This window comes from Mustela putorius, unplaced genomic scaffold (genome assembly GCF_011764305.1).
Source record: "Mustela putorius furo isolate JIRA1106 unplaced genomic scaffold, ASM1176430v1.1 tig00000083_pilon_pilon_pilon, whole genome shotgun sequence".
NCBI classification, from domain to species: Eukaryota; Metazoa; Chordata; class Mammalia; order Carnivora; family Mustelidae; genus Mustela; species Mustela putorius.
The window spans coordinates 42,344,779-42,369,685 of NW_025421273.1; the positions used below are offsets into that span (position 1 = coordinate 42,344,779).

The following is a 24,907-nucleotide window of genomic DNA, read 5'->3' on the forward strand; positions in this document are numbered from 1 at the left end:
GCGTGGTGGGTGGTGAATAGTCAGGCTCCAAGCTGGCCAGTGGCTCCCCATGTAACCTTTAGCAGGTGTCCTCACCTTTTTGGGCACAGGCCTCCTGACTGCTAGAATGAGAGGCATTGACCATACTGAGGGTCTCACAACTCTCTTCCAGTTCGCACATTCTTTGTGCCCTTAGTGGTTGCTGGAGGCTTAGCACTGCACCAAATGGCCCCAGATTGCTGTCTGGAAAAAGGAAAAAGCGGAGAAGGAAATGAGTCTATTCTTTCCCTTTCCACTGTTGACGGCATGATGGTCCCTAGGTGGCTTTGCTTCCACTAAAGGTATCGCATGGGTCTGTAACAGCCATTCCAAATGTTGGAGTTTCTCAGAAGCCCGGCATCTGGATATGGTGGTTTCCATTATGCGTTTTACAAGGGGGACCTGACGGAAGCACTTGGGGCGTCTGGAGCCAGTGTAGTAAGGTTTGGGATAGGTGATCGTGTAGTTTGTATGCAGAGGTGAGCCAAACCTGGAATTCCCTTTGGATCCATGGACATGGCCATATCGCCTTCTGAGGCAAGAACTCTGTATTTCTAAGTGCACGAAGGGCCCTGTCAGTTTTTCAGCTGGTTTCAATACGTAAGACATAATGACTCCAAACAAATGCCCACGGTCCATCTTGTAGCTCAGACTAAAAAAGGAGATTAAATCAGAACCACCCCTTTGGCCTTTTAGGTAGAGGCCAGGTTATGGCAGAGCCTTTAGAAGACAGTCCTGTGTGGGTGATGAGGCCTTTCCTCCTAATGACCTAAGGATCCCCACAACATGGAGAAAGGGAGTCCTGAGCCTTCCCAGTTAGAACTGGATCAACGCAGCAGGATTAAGGTTTTACCTTAGGAGAAGGAAGAATAATTCTGTGGAGTTTTAAATAACTCGAAGCTTAGTTTGGGTTTAAATGATTTCACTAAAGATAGCAAAGTAGAACTTTACCATCCAGAGCGTACTTTTTAGGAAGGAGATTGCAAAAAGGCCACCTGAGCAATTGGCCATAAGGGCCCGAGGCAAACACTCCTTACCTTTGATCCCGCAACACTACGTCTAGAAACCTAGTCTAGAAATTAATCAGTCAGAAATGCACTGCAGTAGGAAAAATGCTTATTGTGGCATTGGAGAGTCAGAAACCAAAACAGAACCCCAAAACCCCAACCAGGTGCCCATCCTATGCCATAGTCCTTGAAAATGGTGCAGTCAGTGTATAATTACTGATGCGGAAGGTGTCTGAGATAAGCAGTGCGTGGTCTCACATACAGCTGTATATTTCTGTGTCCTCGTACGTATGTAGGAAGCCACGCATGACACATTTGCAAATATCCAGGTAATAGGCAGGATGACCATAAAATTAATGCCTTCTTCCCTTTGCTTTCAAGAGCTTCCTGCTTCGGGTGGTGAATTATATGTTCACTCTGGTTCTGAGTGGTTTTTCACTTTCTTTATATCTTTTGCATTTTTAGAAGGGCTTTTTTAAAAAAAAAGTGGTGAGCACAAATTACTTTCAGAGTCAGTAAAAATAAAAAGGTATTCGCATTTGGGGGAGAGTGGCATCCTATCCACGCAGAACCCTGCCTACAACCCCGGAGTAAGACTGGGTTGTCAGTGGAGGTAAACTGAGCCTGGGGGAGGGGGTGCCAGGTCTTTCTCAGCAAAGGCACTGGCTCCAATTCGCATGACTCTTTGTTTTTAAATCACAAAACCTAAGCTCTCTTCAATACCAGAATATGTGGTATTGTCCGATGACACAAGCAGTATCTTTTCCTCCAAAAGATAAAGGTCTGATAAGATAATGGGAATGATTTAGTAATAAGAGGAAATTGGTCATCTCATACCTTGGGAAAATTTCCCAGTCTGAAAAAAATACTTTGTGAAAAGCCCCACTATAAATCACTTAACACGCTGTTTTTCAAGCCACGTTTACTTGTAATATAGTTTGAAATGTTGAGGGCTTGCACATGTGTGTGCATGTGCACTCGCAGCGTAAGGTACTCCTCTGAGCAGACAGGGAGAGAAGGAATGGAATAACATAAAAAGGCAGACCTCAGGGTGTATTAGTTTCCTGTTGCTGCCATAACAAATGATTACAAAACGGGTGGCTCAAACAACAAAAGTGTTTCCTCTCCCGCTCTTGGAGGCAGGAGGTCTAGAGAGGAGGTGTCTGCAGGGTTGCTCGTGGCCGCTCGTGGAGGCGGTCGGTGACCTGGGGCTGCATCACTGCCGTCTCTGCCTCCGGGACACACTGCCGGTTCCTCTCGGCTGCTCCAGAACCAGGATGATCTCAGTTCAAGGCCTTCATTATAATCTCTAAAAACTCTTTTTCTAAATCACGTTCCCTTGTTCTGGGGGTTAGGATGTGGACATACCTTTTTGGGGGGCTGCCGTTCAACCCACTACATGGGGAGCGTGGTCCTGGGTTTCTCCCACAGGCTCCCCTTTTTTATTCTTTTACATCTGGTATGTGTAAGGGAAAAATCAAATTATTTACTGTACCTTAAGTGTTATTTATTTGTTTAAGTAGGCTCCACGCCCAGTGTGGAGCCCGGTGCAGGGCTTGAACTCAAAACCCCGAGATCAAAACCTGAGCTGAGATCAAGATTCAGATGCCTCACCGACTGAACCACCCAGCCGCCCCACCTAGAGAATTTCTAAGAGATAGCTGAGTATTCTAAATAGTTCTTATGGATTTGGTAATAATAAATGACCTTGGTTGTTCTCTGGTTCAGAGCCACACACGATGATTTTATTACTAACTGCCAGGCAGGAACACAAGATACATTTTTCCAGTAGCAGCTTGTCTCACTGTTGTGACAGGGAATACATGAAGAGGGAAAAAGCAGTCCCTTTCTCGGCTCTGCTCCCAGCCAGCGGCTGGCTGATCTCCGGTGAGGGTTCTGTGCTTGTTGGCCTCAGTTTCCTTGTCTTTACCATGAGGGTCATTGCCGTTTCCCTCAGCAGGTCGTGGGGGTGACAGAGTGCTTAGAATGCTGGCAGTGCCCGGTGACCTCACAGTGAATGTCACCCGCTGCTGAGACTTCTCTCAGGCATGGCCAGTGGAAAGCCAGGGAAGCGGTCTTCCTGGGCAGGCACCCTAAGTAGCAGGAAGCGTACAAAGCAGTCACAGTTTTTCCTGAATGGAAGGAAAGCTCAGTCCCGAAATCAGAGCTTCCTTTTCTCTCAAGAGAGCTCTTGTGGGAGATGAGAAAGATTTGGTGTCTTACTCTGCGGGCTCTCTTTTCTCCCCATGTCTGCGTTTGGGCCTCGTAACAACAGTAGAATGGTCAACCAAAAAGTTTTGAATCAAAGCCATCACTTTTGCTGCTGAAGTTTGCCTTAAATAACATCATTGGCTTTAAGAGAACTTTTCATATGACACTTCAGATGCCACTTTGAATCACTTGGAGTATTCAAATCAGTGTATTTAAAACACGGAGTAGCGGCTCTTGGAAAGCTTCTCTTGTTTTCAGGTCCCGGTTGAATGTTCCCAGAGGCACATTTATGTGGACGGTGTCCAGCCTCTCCTCCCTGTCTCCACCCACCTGGCACACAGGGTCTAAGCAGTATTCCCCAATTAGGCCTCTCCCTCCCCAGCTCAGAAACATTCCGTAGCTCCCAAGAGCTGCCAAATAAGGTGCAGGTTGCTTACCCTTAATCTCGCCTCTTAATAAAACCCTTCCAGCCTGACGGCCGCCTGCTTCCTCCACACGTGCGTGCCATGCCCGAGGCTCGGAAACATTTCTAGTTTCTTCCTGCGACTCATCTTCTCTCTTCCCTCCCACGCTCTGACATCTTGGCACAAGTGAAGGATTCCATGACCTCTTGCTCTGCTTCTTCCAAACCCCCTCACTCAGCTCACGTCCCTTGTACGAGACACTGTGCACTGTAACTTCATGCGCCCAACGTCTTTCCTTAGACTGTTACTAATTGGCACCAGATAGGGGCTCGTGCCATTCGCCAGTTCATGCCTTGCTGAGTCTAGCTCTGTCCAAACATAGTACGCATTTGAGAGCTGAAAGGAAAGTGAGAGGCCGGGGAAGTAGGGGCTGACGGGGAAGGACGGAGGGAAGAAGGGGAGTAGTAGACAGGACAGACTTCCGGTTGCTTCCTTTCCATTTCAATGCTGTCAATCCATATGGAACAAGAGGCCGGGTCAATGGAATGAAATTTAACTCATTATTAGTTTGTTCTCTGAGCATGAAACACATTTTCTGCCACCCCTCCTCCCCGTAGGTGTGCCACGTCATCTCCGGGGGGAAATCTGGAAGTTTCTAGCAGAGCAATGCCGCCTTCAATACCAGTTTCCCAGTAAACAGCAGCCAAAGGACATGCCATACAAAGAACTCTTAAAACGGCTCACCTCCCAACAGCACGCGATCCTTATTGACCTCGGTAAGTCTGCAGTCGGTGTGACGTGGAAGCGGAAGCTTCACTCACTTGGCAAACGGGAAGAGGCTGTCTGAGTTATTTAGTGATCTGTCTTTCGGTTTAGCAATCAGAATTTACCACTGAGTCTTTGAATTGGAAAAGCCCTGGAGTAATCACAGATGCCTTCAAGTAGATAAAAATCCCTGTCTTGTCTGGGCAGCTTGTTAACTCCGCTGTGCTCGAAGGCTCTGGTCGTGACCGTGGTTCAGCTCAGTAATTCTGATATCAATAGGAGGTTGTATAGTCCACCGAAGGAATGTGCTGGAAGACAAGAGTCAGAACTGATGCTTGGCCGAGTTACAGGAGCCTCTCCCTAGTCTTTAATAATCACAGATAGGACTTACTAGCACAATTGTAGAAAGCAGTTGGTGAGTGGGTTTTGGGCCATTTTATTTTGGGAAGACGGTGGCAACCTTGTCTCCTGAACAGTGGTAACAACCCTAAGGCAGAGCCAGTGTATTGGCTGGACCTGCAGGTGCCCCAGTGAAGGACTCACTCGTGGGGTCAGCATATCGATCACTAGGGTGTATGGAGCAGCCCAGGACCTGTCCATGGCCATGAGCCGCGGTGGAGATGTGGCTGCTCCCAGGAACCCTGCGGGCCCCAGGTGGTAGGAGCTTGGGCCTGCGGCTTTCAGAGCATGTGGTCCTGCTTCTGGAATGGCCGTCCCGGCTCCTGCCGCCAAGGACTCCCCAGAGTTACTGTCTGTGCTCGGGGGCCCTCAGCGGTCTGGCTCTCCAAGGTCCCTGCAGCCCAGCTGCCGGGAGGGAAGGAGGCTATTGCCCGAGAGCTGGAGGTGTGGGCTGGTCGAGACCGCGTGGAGTCCTACCTGTCTAGCCACACAGCAAATCAAAGGGAAAACTGCACACACGGTCTTCTTTGGGTCCAAACGCAGATGTCCTTTCCGAGAAACTGCCCCGACCCTCTCGCCTCTTCTCCCACCGTCAGACTGGATTCCCTCTTTCTGCCGAGCCTTTCTGTCCCACCCGTGCTGTCCCACCACGATGCTGCCCACGGTCCTTATTGTGACAATGATCGTTGTTAGTTAAGGCGGATGCGTAACTTTACTCGGGGCCAAACGTTGTGTAGAGTTACTTGAACTCCCTTCTTTAGTCTTACCAACATGATCCGGTAAGTATTGTTCGGTCCCTGCTGAGAAAATGGAACAGCACTGAGGTTGAGTGACGTGCTGGGAATCCCATAGCCTGTGTGCGGCGTCTGGTGCCCACGGAGCCCGTGCTCTTCCCCGCAGCCCCCTAGCCACCGTCCTCAGTGACCCGGCAGCACCTTCTCATTGCCCTTCCCTGCCAAGGGAAGCAGCCCCCCGGGGGCTGGACTGGGGCCGATCTCCCAGTGTGCCCCCAGCCCTGAGGGCAGAGCCTGTCCCATTGTGGATGCTGGAGGAACCGGAGCTTTTGACCGGAGGCAGCCCCGCTAGCGCCCCCATCTCACACGACCCCATAACAGCCTTGGGAGTTGGCCCTGAATCCTCTTCAGGAAGAGGCACTGGGGGACTGGGGTTGGGCCGGACCTCGCCCCCTACCGAAGGCAGGCCCCTCGGAGCCTGGAGCCCCGTGGGTTCCCATGGAGACGGTTGCTGGGTGAAGGGGGACACTGACAGGCTGTGACTGCCCCTTGGGGACAAAGTGTGAGGGATGGGGCTGGAGCCCATTTGCCCCACTGACCCCCAGAAAAGCAGTGTTGTGAACGGGCTGCTGTGTTTACTGATGTGATGAGTAACACATGTTCCCATCACGTGAAATGAAGTGAAAACTAAATTGAGAGTAAGCGGTGGAAGGGGGTGGGAGGTACAGCCAGTGTCTCTCCCTGCCCCCACTCCTTCCTGGGATGGGAGGGGGAGGAGGGGCACGTTTTCCCTTCTTCAATCCAGATGTTCTTTTCTCTGGAAGATGTTTTCCCTCAGTATTCTTCTCCCCCTTCCCCAGGCAGCATCGGGCCTCTGCCTCCTGGTGCTCGCATGTCCTCCCTTCTCTGCGGAGGGGGACAACAGGTCAGGTCAGCTCCAGGGCCCGGGGTGGGGGTGCCTCCCCTGCCATGAGCCCACTGCGGACTGTCCCCTGGTGGCCACTGGGTCTGAGCCGAGACTGCCTTTCTGGTTCACGGTCAGAGCCAGGCGGCCCTCCTGTCCTCTGGTCCCCACCTGTCTCCCACCCTCCCCAGCCCTGCCCAGAGGCCAGCTGTAACTGCCCCTCCCCGACAGCACTGGCCGCCCCTCCAGCTCACTTCCTCCCCTGTCCTGGCCCAGCCCCCCTCTTTGGATGCCCTCCGAATACCCACCCAAGGCCCAAAAGCTGTTTCCAACAACAGTATAGTTTCCAGGTAACCTCCGTGCGTCTCTCCTAAGTTTTCCCAGGGCCTCTGCGGAGCCCAGCTTCTCTCCTGAGCCGAACTGGGGGAACCATCCGGCAGCGGCGCCCAGGGTGCGCCACCCACCAGCTCCGCTCTGTCGGGTGCAGGGAGGGCTCATCTGGGCGTCCCCGCAGTCTTCGCCGGCGCCTCCGCTCTCCTCTCACGAGGGGTTGGCATTTTCCCAGAGAGTCGTCTGGTCTCCGCCGTGGCTAACTCGGCCCAATAAAGGTGCGTCGTGCTGAGCATCAGTATTTCGGTTTCTCAAGGAGGTGGCATCTTCCTGGGCGGGAGAACAGAATGCCCATTAGTTGGTTGTATTTTGGGTCTCCATGAGTTTCTGTTTTCCTGCCTCTTGTTTTACTTTCTGAAATTAGCTATTAATCAGTTTTCCATAAGATTTTTTTCCTTCAAAGAGGAAGAATAGCAGACTTTGGAGTCAGGCATTTCTTTATAGCCTGTAAAACTCACTCTCTTAAGCCTTGTCCAATTTCAGCTTTACGCAACCCTCTATGAAATTGGGCACATGTTATTTCCACTGTAGAGGTGATACATGAAGCCCAGAGAGGTGTGTGCTTTGTCCAAGTGACAAGCTACTCAGGGGCAGAAAGTTCCGGAATCTGGGTCGTCTTAGTTTCTGTATCCTGTCCCTTCCAGGACACCATACAGTTCTCTCTTTCTTGGATTTGCCTACTCCATACCCACACAGCTTTCCCTGCCTCGTCACGTGGCAGTGCACTCTCAGAGCGGACCACACCCGGCCACGAGAAAACAGCTTCTCTCAGACTACGCAGAGGAAACTTAGCAAATCCTTCTTCGTTCAGGAACCTGCCCCACCCTTTAGGTCTGGTTCCACCTGCAGTCATTTGGGCAGCCAGCAGGTGACTGCAAGCTTTCTGTTCTCTGGTTCTGCATGCTGAACAGACAGCACAGACAGCCCAGCATCCTGCCTCCCACTCCCACATGAAAAGCTGCCCGTGATGAATGGCAGCAGCCGGAGACCCCTTTCAGGCTCCCTTCCTCTATCCTCCACCACCGCAGGGGCTCCTCTCCCTGACCTCCCAGCCGGGACCCCCTCTGGCAGTCAGGACTTCCACCCCCGAGGCTCTCCAGCCTCTCCCCTGAGAGGACGGATTCAGCCGGGTCAAAACGCGACCAGGTCAGGCAACCTGGGAACACCATGAAATCCAAAAGCGGCTCCAGGAACTGCCCCTAACCCTCCCCACATCCATGGCTCGTGTTACTAATCTGTGCTCCATGGGTCAGTACAGTGGTAGCAGAGTGTATGTACTCCGCAGAGGTCTGCTGAGTCTTTGGTGACCAGAGGCAGTATTTTCTGATGGCCTTCGAAGACCCTCCATCAGTGACCCTGAACGCAGCTAGCCATGCCCACGCTGCCCTGAAAGGCAAAGCTCGTATCCAGAGACGTGGTTGTCTCCGCAAGCCAGCACGGGGCTGTCGTGTTGGTCTTTGCTTCCACTTAATGTATTTAACCCAAAGATATAAAGCCTGCCTGGTATGGTAAAGGAAAGGAACTATAATCCAAGTGTGAGAAAGAAGAATTGTCTCCTTGCTGTTTTAGAATTCATAAAAGATGAGGAGAAGGAGGAAAGCCTCCAGAATGAAGGATGGGCTGAGGATGTTGAGGAAGACTGACCGCAGCAAGGCACAGAGGGTTTTCCCTTGTATTTTGGTAGTTTGCCTCGCTTGGCCACACCACAAAAGCTGAGTTCTGGGGGAAGTAGATGGCGGTCTTGAGCAACACGTGGGGGATGAGGACAAGCACCACCTTGGGTGTCATCTTTGGGTTCAAGTCCTACACAAGAAACTAAGACGCATTAATGACAAAACCCAGTAAAGTCCTTAGAATTTGCCGTGTAGTGATCTTGTTCTAGAACACATGTATGTCCAGTTGGGGCCTTGGCCTTACGGAGGTGAGTTGAACAGTCACAACTCGAGTGTAAGAACTTCCTGTACCACGAGCTACATGCATAATTCCAGAGGGTCTGTCATTGTCGCTGGTATTATCAAGACTACATCATGATAACGTACTTGTCATCTAAATGGCACAGTGATCGCTCTTTAATGTCAGAGTGACAGAATTGAGTGTGGGTATGTTGAAGTGGGATGATCTCCTCTCCTCTCGTGGGGTCTGAGCTCTCCCTGGATGCTTCATGCCTGGCGTGCTGGCCAACAGCCAGCTCCCACAGAAGTTGTCCTCAAGTAGAATTTGCCAATTGCCCACAGTGTAATTGCTCCCACCTTGGCTAACTGTGAGCTTCCAACCTGGGGTCGCTGATGCTGGGGTTTAGCAGAGACATGTCTGGACACAGGAGGAGCCGGTTCCAGGGCTCACCCAGCTCAGTCAAATGGTCCCTAAAAATAATCTTGTAGAAAAGAACTCTCTCTCTGCCCCACCGTCGACTCCACCGCATCTCCCTCAGTGATCCCACAGATCCTTCCAGAGCACCTGTACATTGCCTGCCCTCTCAGAAACACATGTTCTGGTGGGGAAGACCACAGACACAAAACCACTGATAACCAAGTTATTTCATAAAAATTGTGAGGAGTTATACAAAGCATATAATTTTCTCCAGTCCTTCTCACATTCTGCTCAGAGCTAAGTGCAGCAATTTAAGAACAACTTCGGCTCATGGGTCTCATCAGGGAAGGAGACCTGGAGATGGTCGGGTTGTTAGGGTTCCTCTTCTGCCAATGGGGAAGCCAAGGGGCAGGGAGGCCCAGGGTCCCAGCAGAGGGCTGCTTTGCGCCTGCCCCCTGGGGATGCAGAAGTCTCCAGGCTCTTGGTGAAAGGGGCAAGAGAAAGGAACTTGTTTGCCAGCCGTGGGGCTGCTGCACACTGACCAGCTGTGCCGGTGGCCCATGAGGCCTCCTGGAGCAGCTGCAGCCAAGTGAGCAAAACTGCAGGGTCCGGGGTCTCTGCCGAGAGGAAGTCAGGTGGACCATGGAGACAGTAGACTAGAATCGTGTTTCTCCTGGGACCAGGCAGAGCTCACATGCAGGAGCCCTTGAAGATCTGGTGAAAATCACATTCCTGAGGCCACCGTCCCCGCCGTGCCACCGAAGGAGCACAGGTGGGGGCCGGGGTGTGCACACCCCCAGCCACTCAGGTGATCCTGGATGTGGTTCATGTTTGGAAACTGCTAGAAGGAAAGGTTCATCCCCGAGAAGCATCCCTGTGAAGGGTGAGCACTTACATTGTTGAACACTACATGAAATTAAGTTGTGGGTTGTTTAGAAATACATCCGAATGTGGGTCTCCAGCTCGTGGCTTCATGCAGACACACGAGACACAGAATCATCACAGGTCTTTTTAACACAAATCAGGAGTTCCTTCATGCCCACGTCTGACTCTGGCTACTTGGCTGTCTCCCCCGTGTGTGAGGGAGCCTCTGCCCTGGAGAGAAGTCTGAGGGGCCTTGTTTCTCTCCTTGGCTGCGAACCATCACATGGAGGCTAAAGAAGGCCCGTCCTGTCGCTTGCGGCGTCTAGTCTGGAGAAAGGGTTTCATGGTGCTTATCCCGTTTCCTTCGAGGCTGGCCAGAGCGAGGGGCTTTACCTCGGCGGCAGGGACTCTGCGCTGCTCCCAGGTAGGTGGGCAGGGGCCCGCCTTCCCCAGCCCGTCTCATGGAGTCAGGCTGTCACTCCACAGACTTGGCGCAGCCTGCGAGCAAGAATGGGAAACTGCATTTCCCTTGTCACTGATGTGCTTTGAGTGAGCAGTGATCAAGCAGTGAGGTTCAAGGGGCTGAACATGTTCTCGCATGTGCTCAAGGCTCTAGACCCCTGCCAGGGACTCACGTGGGGAGATGACATCTTCATAAGAGGAGTTCTTCATTTTTTCTTCGCGGTGCTAACTTAGTACCTTCAGGATGGGCCTGGGGGGTGGCAGTACCAGATCCTAGATTATGTGAACATAGAGGCAGGCTGCCTGGGAACAAGGTTCATCTGCCTGGTCCTTTTTCAGCTTACGAGGCCTGCCTCCTCCCTTTACTGGGTGTGTACTCAGGAGCGTGGGTGAGCCGTGGTGGTATTTTAAAAGAACTACCATAAACACATACATAGGAACACATCATCATGAACAACGCATTCCAAAATAAAAGAAATTTAGTGAGAGGCATTGTTTTACATTTTAATGCCTGGGGTAATGGAATTAACCAGCTTCTCATTTTCGTTTCTGCATTCAATCTGTTGCATTTATGTTGTTGGAAATATATGAGGGAAAAGCTAAACTTGCATAGATATATACGCAGAGAGCAGAGGGGGCAGCTCACAGAGCCTGGAGAGACCAGCCGTACACTGAGAACCATGGGACTCGAAGAATGCAATGTAGGAGAAGAAGTGTCCTCCTCCCCCATATAGAATCCAGTTTAACATTATGAAGTGTAATAATTATAATAATTACAAAGGCAGACGGGCAGTCATTCTTCTCCTCCACCCAGGACCTGGATGCTGGAGACTGTGATTATTCCCAGCCTGGGAGTGGGAGTAGGGGCCTGTTTTGCTGTGCCGAGTTCCAGATGCTGTGGAACCAGAGTTGCATTGGGAATCTCCTGGAACACACAAGACCTTTGTTTCAGCTCGGTCAGTTTTGTGTGAACAGGGTGCTTGCATAAAGAAAATCAGTGATAGCTTCTGACACTGCATCATGAGAGAGTGGACTGGTTTGCATAGTGACTGAAGATCTGGAAGTTTGCCCTTCACAGGTGTTTCGGTAGAATCTAGCTGGTGATGACGTTCAGTAGTGTTACTATTTGGAATTCATATCCGCTTTCAGTTCCCCATGTGTATGAATTCCCAATTTCACAGAAATCAGTTGCTGGGCTCAACCTTTCCTTTGCCTTTGGAAGTCTGTTAGAACGTGAGATTCTCAGGCTTGGGAGGAATGTTGTGGTCAGTAGAGCGGTAGTGGCGCCTCGACCTTGAAGTAGAAACTGTTGTGCCTTTATGCTACAGAACTGTTGTACGTGTTCCTTTTGTTTTTTCCGTGTCTTGGTTGGAAGCTGGGCTTTTGTGTGTTTTCTGGGGCATATCGGCCCACTGTTGCCCGTGCTGAAACACCATTGATTGCACCCACTTGTGCTGCCACCGCCACAAAGTATGTATTCTGCCCTCTGTCAAGAAGAGGAGACTGAGGTTCAGAGAGGCTGGGTGGGCCATGCTGAGCCATATACACATGCTACAGTTGGGATCGCGGGCCACTGCCGTGTGCTCGGTCACACTGCCTCGTGGACATACCCACGTAGGAAGAGGCTGTCCATTCAGCGGAGCTCATATGTGATGTTGTGTGGAATATGTCAGCTAAATCCTAAAAACACTGGGTTCTTCTCCACTATTCAAATAGGGAAGCATAATGTCTCCTCTTCGGGGGCTGTGGGTGAAATAAGAGAACCGAGTTCTGTCCTGGTCCAAGATATCCACCCCACACCCATGGTCTCTTTCCTTTCCTTCCTATCAAGTGTCCGAGGCCTTCAAATAAAACCTGATTGTTCCTCACACATGCCCCCCGAGCTTCCTACTCACCACGGGAGTCTTTTCTGTCGAGGTAATTAGCCTGGTTTTGCTTTCATAAAAGTGAGTCCTCCGGGAGCAAGGTTGAAGAGCTCTTGCTAACCTGATTCAAGCGAAGCGTTCAGAAGCGGAAAAGGTATTTTCCCTTAAAAATATTGTGTGATTTCGGGACGCCTGGGTGGCTCAGTTGGTTGGACGACTGCCTTCGGCTCAGGTCATGATCCTGGAGTCCCAGGATTGAGTCCCGCATCGGACTCCCAGCTCCATGGGGAGTCTGCTTCTCTCTCTGACCTTCTCCTCTCTCACCTTCTCACTCTCTTTCTCTCTCAAGTAAATAAAAAAATAAAAATCTTTAATAAAAAATTCTATTAAAAATATTGTGATTTCTCCTCTCACCTAATCTGTAAATTGTAATAGAAATTAACACAGGTCCATAACCCTGTGTCTGCAATTCCAGAACTGAAAAGATGAAAACCAAAAGTTTTCCTATAACTCATTTTGGCAGAACACAGTGAGTCTTGAACTCTTTGGAGGCAAAATTTGACTCAGACTGCCAGGAGGCCTTTAGCAGACTTGGCTCTTGTCCTCAGTGTGGCTTTTCCTGTGTCTTTGTGGATGCGTAAGTGTGTTTCACTCTGGACTGCTGTCCTCAGCCCGGCTAGGGGTTAGGTAATAACCAGTGTGCTGTGTCATCTTTCTAAAATTCACACATTTGGAATTGTGATACCCATTTCCTTCAAGGGCTTTGGTTGAGACATTTCGGAACTCTGCTGAATTGGTCACAGTTATGAAATTCCCTAAGCTTTATAGGTCCAGATACGGATTTTTTTTTTTTAAAGATTTTGTTCATTTATTAGACAGAGACAGCAAGAGAAGGAACACAAGCAGGGGGAGCGGGAGAGGGAAAAGCAGGCTTCCCACCGAGCAGGGAGCCCTATGCGGGCCTCGATCCCAGGACCCTGGGATCATGACCTGAGCCGAAGGCAGACGCTTAATGACTGAGCCACCCGTGCGCCCCAGGTCCAGACAGGGATTTGCTGGTGCTGTACCCTGGACCCCAGTCTGCCCTTCTTGAGCAGTTCGTTTTGATGACTCGTCTGGTTTCCCATACTAGAAACTCCCCCCATCTGCACGCCCTTCTCTCAGTCTAAGGCTGCCCGGAGAGTAAGTTCGCAGTTCAGCCCCATTTGCTGCCCCACCACCGCTCTCCCAAGTTAAGGGCCTGTGACTGCTTCCTGGCTCCTGGCTCCTGGCCCAGCTGACCTCCTCTGGTCTCTACCCGCCCTGGGCTATCGTGGCACGCCTGCTCTTCGAGTTTTCTTTAGAGAGGAAGCACACATCTCCAACCTCTCCGTGGCCTGTGCTGACTCCATGGCCTTCACGGGGCCCACAGGCTAAGGCTAATCCTGGCGTCTAAGCTGTTCTCTTACAGGCCCTGCTTTGAACTCTCCCGTCCTCTCCCCTGATGGCCAGCCCCAGACCTTCTGGCCATGCCCATTAGCAGTCTGGTGCCCGGCCTGTGGGGTTCCTGCTGCATGTGTGCTCCTCTCCCCGGCTCTGTTAATGCCTCTTTCTCCTGCTTGGTTCTGCTGAAGAGATTTCCTCCAGGCAGCCTTCCTGGACTGCTGCCCTGTGTCTGGGTCAGGCCTCTCGGTTTTCGGACTTGTCTCCATAAACTGCACTTCTGTACCTCTCTTCTCCGTGCTTGTTACGGCCGCCTGATGGAAGAGAACCATTAGAACCAATTCTTGTGAAGCCGCGTGCAAGCAGGGCCACGTCCCTCTTGGGCCCAGCACCCTGTATAAGTCCTGCGGTCAGCAAATACTTAAATTTTCTGGATTTATCTGTTTTGTTCTACCAGACTGTGAGTTTCTTAAGGGCCAGGAAAGGGTTGGTCTTTCAGTTCCGTGGCACAGTTCCTGTCACATGGGGAGCTCTGAGTGCAGGGCGGGTGTTTCTGTCACCGGGCTCATGTGAGTACTGTGAAAGCCCACATCTCCTCTGCACAGTCTTCACGGCAGGGAGCAGGTGTTGCTGTGTGCTGCTGCTTGGGAAGAAGCTCTTTTACACGAATAGCCCTGTGTCTCAGAAAGCCGGCTTGGTGGTCATGTGGCGTGCACCGACCCCCTCCTCCGGCCGTTAGGGCCAGCTGGGTGGCGTCACACCAGGCACGCACACCCACCTGCATTTAACCCTCACGGGGACCCCAGCAAGCGCAGGCAAAAAGAGGAGATGCTGGGGAATTAGCCTAGTGCCCACGGTCCCATGGCCGGGACAAATACAGGTGGCAGTGCCCCGTCCCAGGGATTGTGTGGAAGCACGGAGTGAGGAGGAAACCAGGAAACACGCGCTGGAGGAGCCAGGATTCCCCAGGGTGGGGGGCTTGGCTGAGCGTGTGGAGGACGGGAACTCACTGGGAGGAAAGGAACGCAGGACCCTGGCTCTCCCTACAGCTTGTGCAGTGAGCTGGGGACACCATGAGTGGTAGGAGCTGTGCTACCCCAGTTCTCATACTTTTCACTTGGACATCTGCCGGAGAACTCCATGTCTGGAGCTGGGGACCAGTGTTCGGATCTCAGGTCTGCCCCTTCACAGCTGGGCGGTGTGACGGCAGGGCTGAGGCGCTCACCTGCCATGTTTTTCTCATGAATAAAACAAGGGTGATGTTCTTGTTTGTGCGGTAACCTGGCTAAAATGCTTCATGGGGTTCCCCAAGGCGATGGATGGTGTTGTAGGATTAATTCTTTTCCCACCTAGTGTGCTCAGTTGGCATTTAGAAGGTCCCTAAGTCAGGGACCCCATGCCAAGGGTTGCTTATGGACTTCAGATGCCGCTGAAATGTACCTCTGAGGGCTTGTGCTTGGCAAAAGATGCCACGTGTAATTTTTTATGGTGAAGATGGGTAACATTCAAGATCTGCAGTTGATCAGAAAGTGTCTGGGTCTTGCCACCAGCGGCCCACTGAGACCATGTCCCCGCGCTCCACGGAGTATTGTTGTGGGACAGTTGGTGGCCTGGCTGTGCCATCAGACTGCCACAGTACCGTCCTCCAGCTGAACCTTTCCCAAGAGGCACTTGCTTGGAGGCCTGAACACAGCATGAGACGTTCTTATGCGGTTCTTTTTTCACATCAGCATGCTAATAAATATCATATGTTTGGTGGAATTTGGCCTAAGGTTTGCTCTCTCATAACTGCTTGGTAGTAGAGCTGTGGGCAACGTGGCTGTAGCCACCCCAGAAAACTACCCAGGGGGCTGCCCACCTCAGACAGGGTATAATCTGCGGGACCTGTTGCAAAATGAAAATGCAGAACCCCTTGTTCAAGAGTTATTAAGAATGTCGAGACTGTGACAGCAGAGCATTAGACCCAGCATGAAACCCTTGTAGGCACAGAGCCATTGATCACACAGGAAATGATTGCCCTGCCCCCAACCTGACAATTACTGAGCCATCTAGGTGACACCCGTCCCTCCCCAGCCTGCAGGCTCATCCTCCCGGGAGACTTGCAAAAATTAAATGAGGAACGTCCCCCATCAACAGATAAATAGACAAACATGAGGTATATGTATGGTGGAATATTATTTCGCCATAAAATAACGAAATCTTGCCATTTGCAACGTGGATAGACCTAGAGAGTCTGATGCTTAAGGGAAGACAGAGAAAGACAAATAGCACATGCTTTCGCTTACATATGGAATCTAAAAAACAAACAAAAAGACTCGTAGACATAGAGGAACTTGTGGTTGCTAGAGGAGAGGGGCGAGGAAGGAGGCGAATGGAACGAAGAGAAGGGTGTGATGTCCGCTTCCAGCCCGAGTCCGAGAGGACACGCGGAGCACAGGCCATGTGGGGGACAGGATGGTAGTAAGGGCACGTGGCTACTGTCCTCCGCGTGCTGAGTACTGAGTAACGTGAAGCATCGTCGCATCGGTGCGCTGTAGCCCTGAAACTAACGTAACATTGCATGTCAACCAGAATAATAACAGGAACATTAAGTTTAAAAAGGCTCCCTCCACCATCAGGGCCAGTGAGTGTCCGTTCTTGTTTCTGCAGGGGGCGGAATCTGACACCGGAGGGTACTGGGTAAGCAGGTGCTCACGGGGACCGATGGAAAGGGAACCAGATCCTTCCTGGCACTGCATGCCTCATGTGGCCTGTGTGTCTGCCACACAGACCTGCTGGGAGACCCAGAGGCCTTCAGAGGGAAGGGTGTGGGCAGGGCGCCATCTGCTTGTCGGCAGGTTGGGGGTGATGGCGTGAAGAGCCCCCCGAATCCTCTTGCCCTCATCCCTCGGAGAATCTGGAGAAAGAGCCACACCTGTGCTCTCAGTGCAGCGGTCACAGGTGCTTACGATGCCCTGGAAATATGGTGGCTCCAAACTGAGACGCACCATCCGCGTGAGAAGGACCCTGGGTTTCAAAGGCCTAGCAAGAAAAAAGAATGCAGAATGTCCCAATGATTTGTGTACTGATTACGTGTTGAAATAACATTTGCATATGTTGGGTTAAACAAACAGTCATAGAATTAGTTTTACCTCTTGCTTTCGACCGTGGCTGCTGGAGAATGTTTCATTACAGTTGAGTCGCACGTGCTGTTGTAGACGGGGAGGGTGCACGGGGGTAAGTACCCACCTCACACGCACACACAGGCATTGTCCGCTCTGCACACACCCCTTGCTCACTCTGATGCCAGCCCTGGAGTAGGGGATGAAGCTGGGGGAGTGGGTGAGGAGATGCACAGAGCTCCCTGGCTAGGGGTGTAGAATTTGCTCTTTGATCGCTGGGGGGCTGCTGAGTGCTTTCTAGCAGTGTGGGTGACATGTTCAGGGTGTGTTTGGGGACAGTTCGTTGGGGGAAGGAGGTAGAGCAGGCAAAAAATGGATGTGGGACAGGAAATCAGGAGAGTAGTTAGACTGTTACTGTCCCCTTGATTTAAAATCAAACAAGCCGATCTGGATTGATTCAATGCTTTCTTGTGAGGCTGAGGAAGAACCCACGAATGCATCGTGCTCCCTTTGCCAAGGCTGAATGACTAAGGTGAACAGTTGCCTTGTGGCAACTAGATGTACCTTCTGCCTTTGCTAGTCCAGATGAGGCCCTGATTCTCCCCCTGGGTCCAAGCTTGGCCCTTGGCGTGGCTCTAGGTGGTTGTCCTCTCAATCATGTCCTTTTCTCCCTGGAAACGCACTGCCCCATCAGGCACATTCCCAGAAGGAGTGGGGTGAAGTGGGATTTGACAGATAGCGGCCCCAAAAGCCCCTGGACAAAATAAGTCTTTAAACCTTATCTGAACACCAGCTTTTTGTGAAAATAATCAGGATGTTGAGGGTTTTTCTTTTTCTTTTCTTTCCTTTTTTTTTTTTTAATTACCTTTCTGGAAGGTTATTGTTTTGTGTAAAAGAAAGCACCTGCTGCTTCTCAAGCCATTTCAAAGCACGCCTGTGGTTTAAAAGTACAGAAATCTGAGTGGGGTGTGAAGCATTTGCAGGCAGGCTGTTCGCGGGCTGGGAAAAGCTGGTTGGGCTGTGTCTCTAGTGCTCTGGGGCCTTGGGCTGCCTGCAGGTGCCGGGGGACAGGGCGGCGGTGACGAGCCGCGGCCATCTGCTCCTCTGGAGGGCAGATGTAAGTTTAGAGGATGGACCGTTTTCTTTTTGCTGGAGCTTGAAATCCAGATACCTGCAGGACCCAGGGTAGTCCTAGTGTCTTTCACCTTGAACCACCATTGAAAAAGCATCAGTAATTGATTTCTAATTGCCCCCATTGTTCTGAGAACAAGAGACCACCCTCATGTCCAAAGCTGACTTATGATCGTGCTCCCGGAAATCTGTTCCTCCACCTGAAGCACATCATAGTTCTGGTTCAATGGGCTTGCTTTCTTCAACTGCGTCTAACCCGTGTTGTTTCTGCAGGGAGAACCTTCCCGACACATCCGTACTTCTCTGCCCAGCTCGGGGCGGGGCAGCTGTCTCTCTACAACATCCTGAAGGCCTACTCGCTTCTCGACCAGGAAGTAGGATACTGCCAAGGTCTCAGCTTTGTAGCAGGCATTTTGCTGCTTCACATGGGTGAGGAAGAGGCATTTACCATGCTCAAGTTTCTGATGTTTGAAATGGGACTGCGGAAACAGTATCGGCCGGACATGATTATTTTACAGGTAGAGAGCATTCCTTGTATATTTGCTAGAGACAAAGGCCAGAAATGTTTTGGATCCCTTTCCAGGTCTCTCTGAGACAATTTCCCCACCCTCCACTTTCTTTGCTGAGCACTTAGCTCTGTGCTAGGCGTGACGGCAAGCTTTTCATACTGCACTTACCACCCCGGTAACCCTCAGGAAGACACTATGAAGCAGCTCAATGTACAGATGGGAAGACTCACCTTAACTCAGTTTACCCGACTAGCAAGTGGCGGAGCTGGGGTTTCAGCCCAGGCCTGTCTGACTGCAGGACCCTCCCTTTACCCTTCGTCCAACCATCCTCAGATGATCTAATTCTTAACTTTCTGTATCTGTCACTTCCTTTGCCCGGCATCCCCCCGCATTCCACCTTAGCCCTTGTCACCCAGGGTTCAGCTCAAATATCAGATCCTGGGAGAGGCTCCTTCTGACCATCCTGATGTTACACCCATCCCCCTCCCCACCCCCTTCCACCCAGGCACGCATCTCATGTAACTTGTCTCGTTTCTTATGGCGTAGAACACTGTCTGAAATCACCTTGTTCCCTTATTCATTTACCTGTTCGCTCTCCCGACTTTCCTAAGTATATCTCCTAAGAAGGCAGGGATCTAACCTATCTTGGAGCTGCCTCCCTAGTTCCTAGAGCAGTGCCTGAGCTGAAGGAGGCACCCAGTGCGTATCTGTTGAACAAACAGTGGTAGGTCGGAGCAAAGGAAATCCAAAGGGCAGTGTGTGCCTAACACTGTGACTGCCTCTGTCAGAGGTGGGAGCACTCCGGACCCCGCTCTGGGAATATTTCTAAATGTGAGATCCCACGTACACACATTCCTCTACCAGCAGGCTACTCTGATTTCAGAGCCTTAGTATTTTTCTTAAGAAAGGACTCATTAGGTCCAAGGACTCTTTGAGAGGACCAAACTGGGTGGTTGAAAATCCTTTTACCTCCATCTGTGAATATGAACCTCCCCATGAACACAAATCTCATCAAAGGAAGCCACTTCATTACCTAAAGGATGTGGAGCCCCTAACACTTCCCACAGACCCTGTCAGTTCTTTCAATGTTCTCCCCATTAGCTTTGATATAGGTGCACCTGCCATAGGAGAGAGTGGAATTTTCAATTTAATTTAGTTCTTTAACACACGACTCTTGTGGGGTTTAGGTAATAACAGCGGGTGCTTAAGGGCTGTGTTGTCTGGGCCCCTGGAAATAGCTTTGTTTTGTTTTGTTTTTGCCAGTTTGCATGGTATGTGTCCAACCTGTAGCATCTCAGTGGGGCTCGGACCCTCTCTACATGGTAGTGCCCTGGACTCAGGCCATCAGACTGCTGAGCCCCAGGCTGACTGTAGGAGCCCTGCGCGCTGTGGGACCCATTGTGGGCTTCCCTCTAGGACTGGAACACAATCTAGAGAGGGGACCCTTTAGAAGTTATCTTCTCCATCTTGAGAAAAACAGTTGTGTTCTTCTTTTAAATTGCCCAGGATCTGTATATTCCATATGTTACAAACCTAAGGAAGTCACACCTGTCCTGCCTGTTGAGTAATTTCAAGGGAGTCTAGAATGAATTTACTAAGTGAATGGGTCTAATGGGGTCCTTCCACAGAATCATCCTATGCCCCCACTTCTCTCTCACATTTTGAATTCCCCCAGGTGTGAGTTTTGCTAGGAGTGTGTATTTTATAAAAGAATATGTGAAGTGTTCCCACAAGACAGGTCTTTAGATTCAAGTAGCCAAGGAACACGGGGGGCAGTAGAAGGAAAGGAAGCAGTAGGAGAAGACTGGGCGTGCGTGTTCTGGGCTCCTGGCTGGGGCCTCCTGTGCACAAGGCCTTCCGCAGGTGCTCCTTGGGTAAGTGAGCAGTCGACAGTGGTTATCACAATCCAAGCAGAATATCTCTCAGTGTAAGAATTCTCCACGGCCTGTGAGTAGGACACGTAACTGAGCCCAGCAGCAGACACCTGGTTCTGAGCCCCGCGTGTGCGTGTGTCCCGCAGATCCAGATGTACCAGCTCTCGAGGCTTCTTCACGATTACCACAGAGACCTCTACAACCACCTTGAGGAGCATGAGATTGGGCCCAGCCTCTACGCCGCCCCCTGGTTTCTCACCGTGTTTGCCTCCCAGTTCCCACTGGGATTTGTAGCCAGAGTCTTTGGTAAGTGTGTGTCTGTCCGTTTGCCCAAACCAGCTTTCTCCTGGCAGGTGGGAAACACATATTCTGGTTCCCTGCCAAGCCTCCGCGCTTCTAGAGCTGTGTGCTCAGCAAGAACAGGGTGGCGGTCGACACTCAAGAGTCTAGTCGGCACTGGGTTTGTGAACTTCACAACCGGCCTCACCTCTTGTGCTCGCCGGGCTTGCCTGGGCGCCATCGTCTGGTGGAGTTCAGCCCCGATCCCTCACCAGGTTCTCCCCAGAGCAGACATCTTTAAAGACGTGGCCAGGGGACCCCGTGCATGTCTTCCAAGCACGTGCCTCTCGTGACTCGTCTCCTCCCCCTCTCTGACCCGAGACACTGCACTGATGGCTCCTTCAGACTTTTCAACAGGGGACTTCTGGGCTCCTGTTCTTTCTCGATTCCCTTTGCACTCCTCCTGTTTCTCTTCTTCCTGCCCTTGGCTCTTCATTTCCTCTGCCAGGTCACTCTTCAAGAACCACCCCCAGATGCTGATGACTCACGGGTACACCCTCACAGGCCCCTCCATCTTCCCAGACGCCTCACCTCTTCCACGTGGGGGCCCCACTGCAACCACAGGCGGCTCACATTTCACACCATCTCCTACTTTCTTGATTTACTTTTTGAGAAGATTGTCTCCGTCAGAGTTAAGCAGGTGTTCCCGGGCAGAGTCTCAGGGGCCTTGAGGTGGCGGGGGGCAGGGTGCAGCGAGCACGTGCACTTGTGCACTGAGAGCCGAGCGACGCTGGGAGCATGGGCAGTTCTTGCACTGTGGCTTTTCCCTGCTTCAGAGTGAAAGAATCGTTTTGACAATTCAGGTGTTTTTTTTTTTTTTTTCACTTTTTTTTTTTTTTAACTTTGGAGGTTATTAGAGAATTAATAATCATCACCCATCAAGTGTTTTCAAGTGTCATTAATGTTCATTTACTTGATAACTTAAACATCTGTAATCTTCTCATCCTTTTTTAGATTTGCTTCTGGAATTAGAGAACATCTCAAGGGGGGAGGGTGTGCCACGCACTATTGGGAGAGCTCTCCTTTGGCATGCTTGGGAAAGAGAGCTTTGTAGATCCAAATTCTAGAAATCCTGAAATTTGCTTTTTAACAAAGGTGGGCACTGAATTGATCTTTGCATCTCTTTCCCCCAGAGTACGAGATTTTTATTCTTATTCTTATCCACGAGAACTTCTAAAGAATGTCCCATTGAGCTTTACTAGAAGAATCCATGTTCTTAAAATATTCACAGCCCCCACCCCCTTTTGCACAACTTCCTCCCCAAACTGATTCTTACTTTCTGTCCCTAAATCTCTTCTGGTTTAATAAATCATTAGTGAGATTTCATGAAGGGTTTATACCAGGGTTTAAAAAAAGAAGATAATGGTGCCTGGGTGGCCTATCCGGTTAAGCATCTGCCTTCAGCTCAGGTCCTAATCCCAGCCCCCTGGGATGGAGCCCTGTGCTGGGCTCCCTGTTCAGTTGGGAGTCTACTTACCCACTCCCTCTGCGCCTCCCCGTGCTTGTGCGTGCTCTCACACGCGTGTGCACGCGCGCGTGCTCTCTTTCTCTCTCAAATTAAGTAAATAAAATCTTAAATAAAAAGTTATAAATAAAAAGAAGATAATTAAAAACAACAACAAAAAAGCCTGAAAATTGTCTGCTTAGTTTACTAACGGAAGAGTCACCAAAATCATAAGATCTCTAGCTGTAGGCTGAAGTCTTTCTTACCAAAAATGTCTGTGGTTTTTGTTTTTTGCTTTTTACTTTTCTTACTCTAGAAATTAAAAAGAAAATCATTAGTCCACTTTTTCTCCTGATTTTTTACGGTATTTTTCAAAACCCGGGTACCAGGAGTGAAGACTGAAAGAGGTGGGGGGAAAGAAGTTGGAGTTAAAGGTTCGAAAATAGCTCAAGCATCGAATTACAGCATCTGTGAGAAAAAATTCGGCAAAGATTCCGATGGGAGGGCAAGTACTGAGGGCTTACCACCTGGGCCCTCAGCTGCTGCCTTGCAGGGAGCTCTGGGGACCCCTGGGAACCCCAGGGCCACAGAACTCTGGGAGAGAGCCTGTCCTTGCCTAAGTCAGAGAAGTCAGAGGCATAAACTCTGCTTTGGAGTCGACAGCCCTCCTGTTAGAGACTATGTGCTGCTCTAAAGTGCATTCTGACGACTTCATAAATTAAAAGCTAAAGCCGGCAAGAGCAGGATATTTATATTACGTAATCGGTGGTGAGTCTTGGAGGCGCTCCTACGTTACGCATAAAGACGCCAGTGTGTGGAAGCTCTGGGGTCCCACAGACCCCTGCTGTGCTCAGCGGTCTGTGTCCAGCTGGCTGAGGCTCCTCAGATGGTAGGCAGGAAGTGCACTCAGCGCAGCACTGTGTGTGATGTCATTTTGCAAAAACTGTTGGTTTTTGTTTTGGTTTTTTGATTTGGGTTTTTTCTTTTCTTTTTTTTTTTTTTTTGTTTTTGTTTTTGTTTTGTTTTTCTTTTTGCACATCTGTTCCATCTACAGTATGTAAAACCAAACCATCTTATGAGCAGGTTCTGTGGGAAGGTTTTTTAAAAACCACTTCTGCATTTAGCAGTGGTGACTTGAACTTTGTTTGCTTAGCTTCATGATGGTGGATAGCTTAGTTTTAAATCCCTAAACCTGCCATTCGTACACTAGTCTATTTTGGCCTGAAGCCCATTTCATTGTAAGCCTTTTGGCCTGAATAAACCCTAAAAACAAATGGACCTTTGTCAGCTGTTGACATTTCATATGGTGGTGCAGGATTCTCAGCTTGCAGACAGCACAGCTCCTATATTACTGAACAGGTTAGTTGGCATGAAGTACGTTCTCCTTGGAGGACACCAGCCCACGATGGGTGTGCCAGAACCTTCCCGTGGTGATCACTGTCAGCCCTCCCAAGGGGGTGTCCCAGAATGTACAACAGCCTCCTCCTGCGTGTTTCTAGTTCCGGTAGAGCGGGGTCCTGGGAGAGATGCTTGCTCTGTTCACCTTCAGATCACACCTACCTTTGGGGGAAAACATCATCTGAAAAATAGGACCTGGCTTGCTCCTGCCAGAGGCGGTGGCTGTGGTCTGAGGCTCCTGGTGTTAGAGGGTGTGCTGCTGAGCAGCTGAGGGAGGAGGCGGAGGGCAGAAAGGAAGGGTTTGGCAGAAAACACAGAAGCCACCTGTAATATAGGGAAGGATTCAGAGAGGCTTTAGGACTAAAATAGACTTAGCAAAACAAGATGGTTTAAAGGGCCAGGAAAAAAGGGCTCCCCGGGGGGAACACGCTCCAATGGCCGGGAAGTGAGATTGGGCACGATCCATTTGTGCTGCGGGCCTGCTGCAGATCAGCTGTCATCCTGCATGTCCCTCCCACCTGGTCCTGGAGGGAAGGGCGTGCTCTCACACCCAGAGCACCCCAGCCTCCCAGGAGAGAGTTAGGAGAGCGCTTGCCCTAGACAGCAGCAAAGGTGTCTGGAAAAGAGGGTGCAGGGTAAGTTTGCTTTACTGCCCCCCTTTCCCCCCCAGGAATACAGCACCTTTATGTCACGGGCACCTTTAGGTCATGGGCGTTTCCGACAGAGTTCCGATAGGTTAACACAATAACAGAACAATAGGGCTGCTGAAGCGTCTTCAAAGGAAAGTGGTTATTTGCATTGTTCTCAGCAAATAATTTGCAAAAGTGGCTGAGTCAGCTGAATTTCAGGTTCCCTTTACTTCCTGCCTGATAAAACCCTTGGCCTGTTTCTGGGTGGCTTACAGCAGGAGTGAAGGGAAGTTGGCTGCAGTGCTGGGGGGCACGGCCTCTGGGGGCCACGGGGGCGGCTCGGGCAGTCCACTGTCTCGTGCAGGGATCTTCAGGTGCCGGCAATGAGCTCACTTTTCCACGGAGGCTCTTTTAATTTCCAGAACATAAAGGTATAAGGATTAGAAGATGGACAAAAATGAAAATAATTGAGTTGGGGCACTGAATTTATAGGTAGCATTTTTCTCTACAATCCTTTAAAAGTTATTTAAGTTTTTAAATTTCCATAGGGAGAAAAAGGTATCCATAGTTTAAGGGTTACAGATAGTGCCTCCAAGGTGAGTCAGATCAATTGAGTAGTCCCAGCCTCCAAGCAAAACTTTGGCAGACAGGAGGGTGGGTGGTGGGGGGTCCTTCCTTTAACCCTTCTGGCACGGTCCATTATCGAGCACCCAAATGAAGTCCTTAT

At 50.6% G+C, this 24,907-nt stretch overlaps 1 protein-coding gene across 6 annotated transcripts in view; it reads left to right on the plus strand.

Annotated features, from left to right (window-relative positions):
* TBC1D1 (TBC1 domain family member 1) overlaps window positions 1–24,907 on the plus strand; it is a 227,279-nt gene that overhangs the window by 188,093 nt on the left and 14,279 nt on the right. For all 6 annotated transcript variants that reach the window (XM_004763984.3, XM_004763982.2, XM_045076409.1 and 3 more), the window contains 3 exons: window positions 4,258–4,416; window positions 18,261–18,505; window positions 20,517–20,676. In XM_004763984.3, the coding sequence (XP_004764041.1) occupies window positions 4,258–4,416; window positions 18,261–18,505; window positions 20,517–20,676 (564 nt within the window). The remainder of the gene's footprint in view (window positions 1–4,257; window positions 4,417–18,260; window positions 18,506–20,516; window positions 20,677–24,907) is intronic.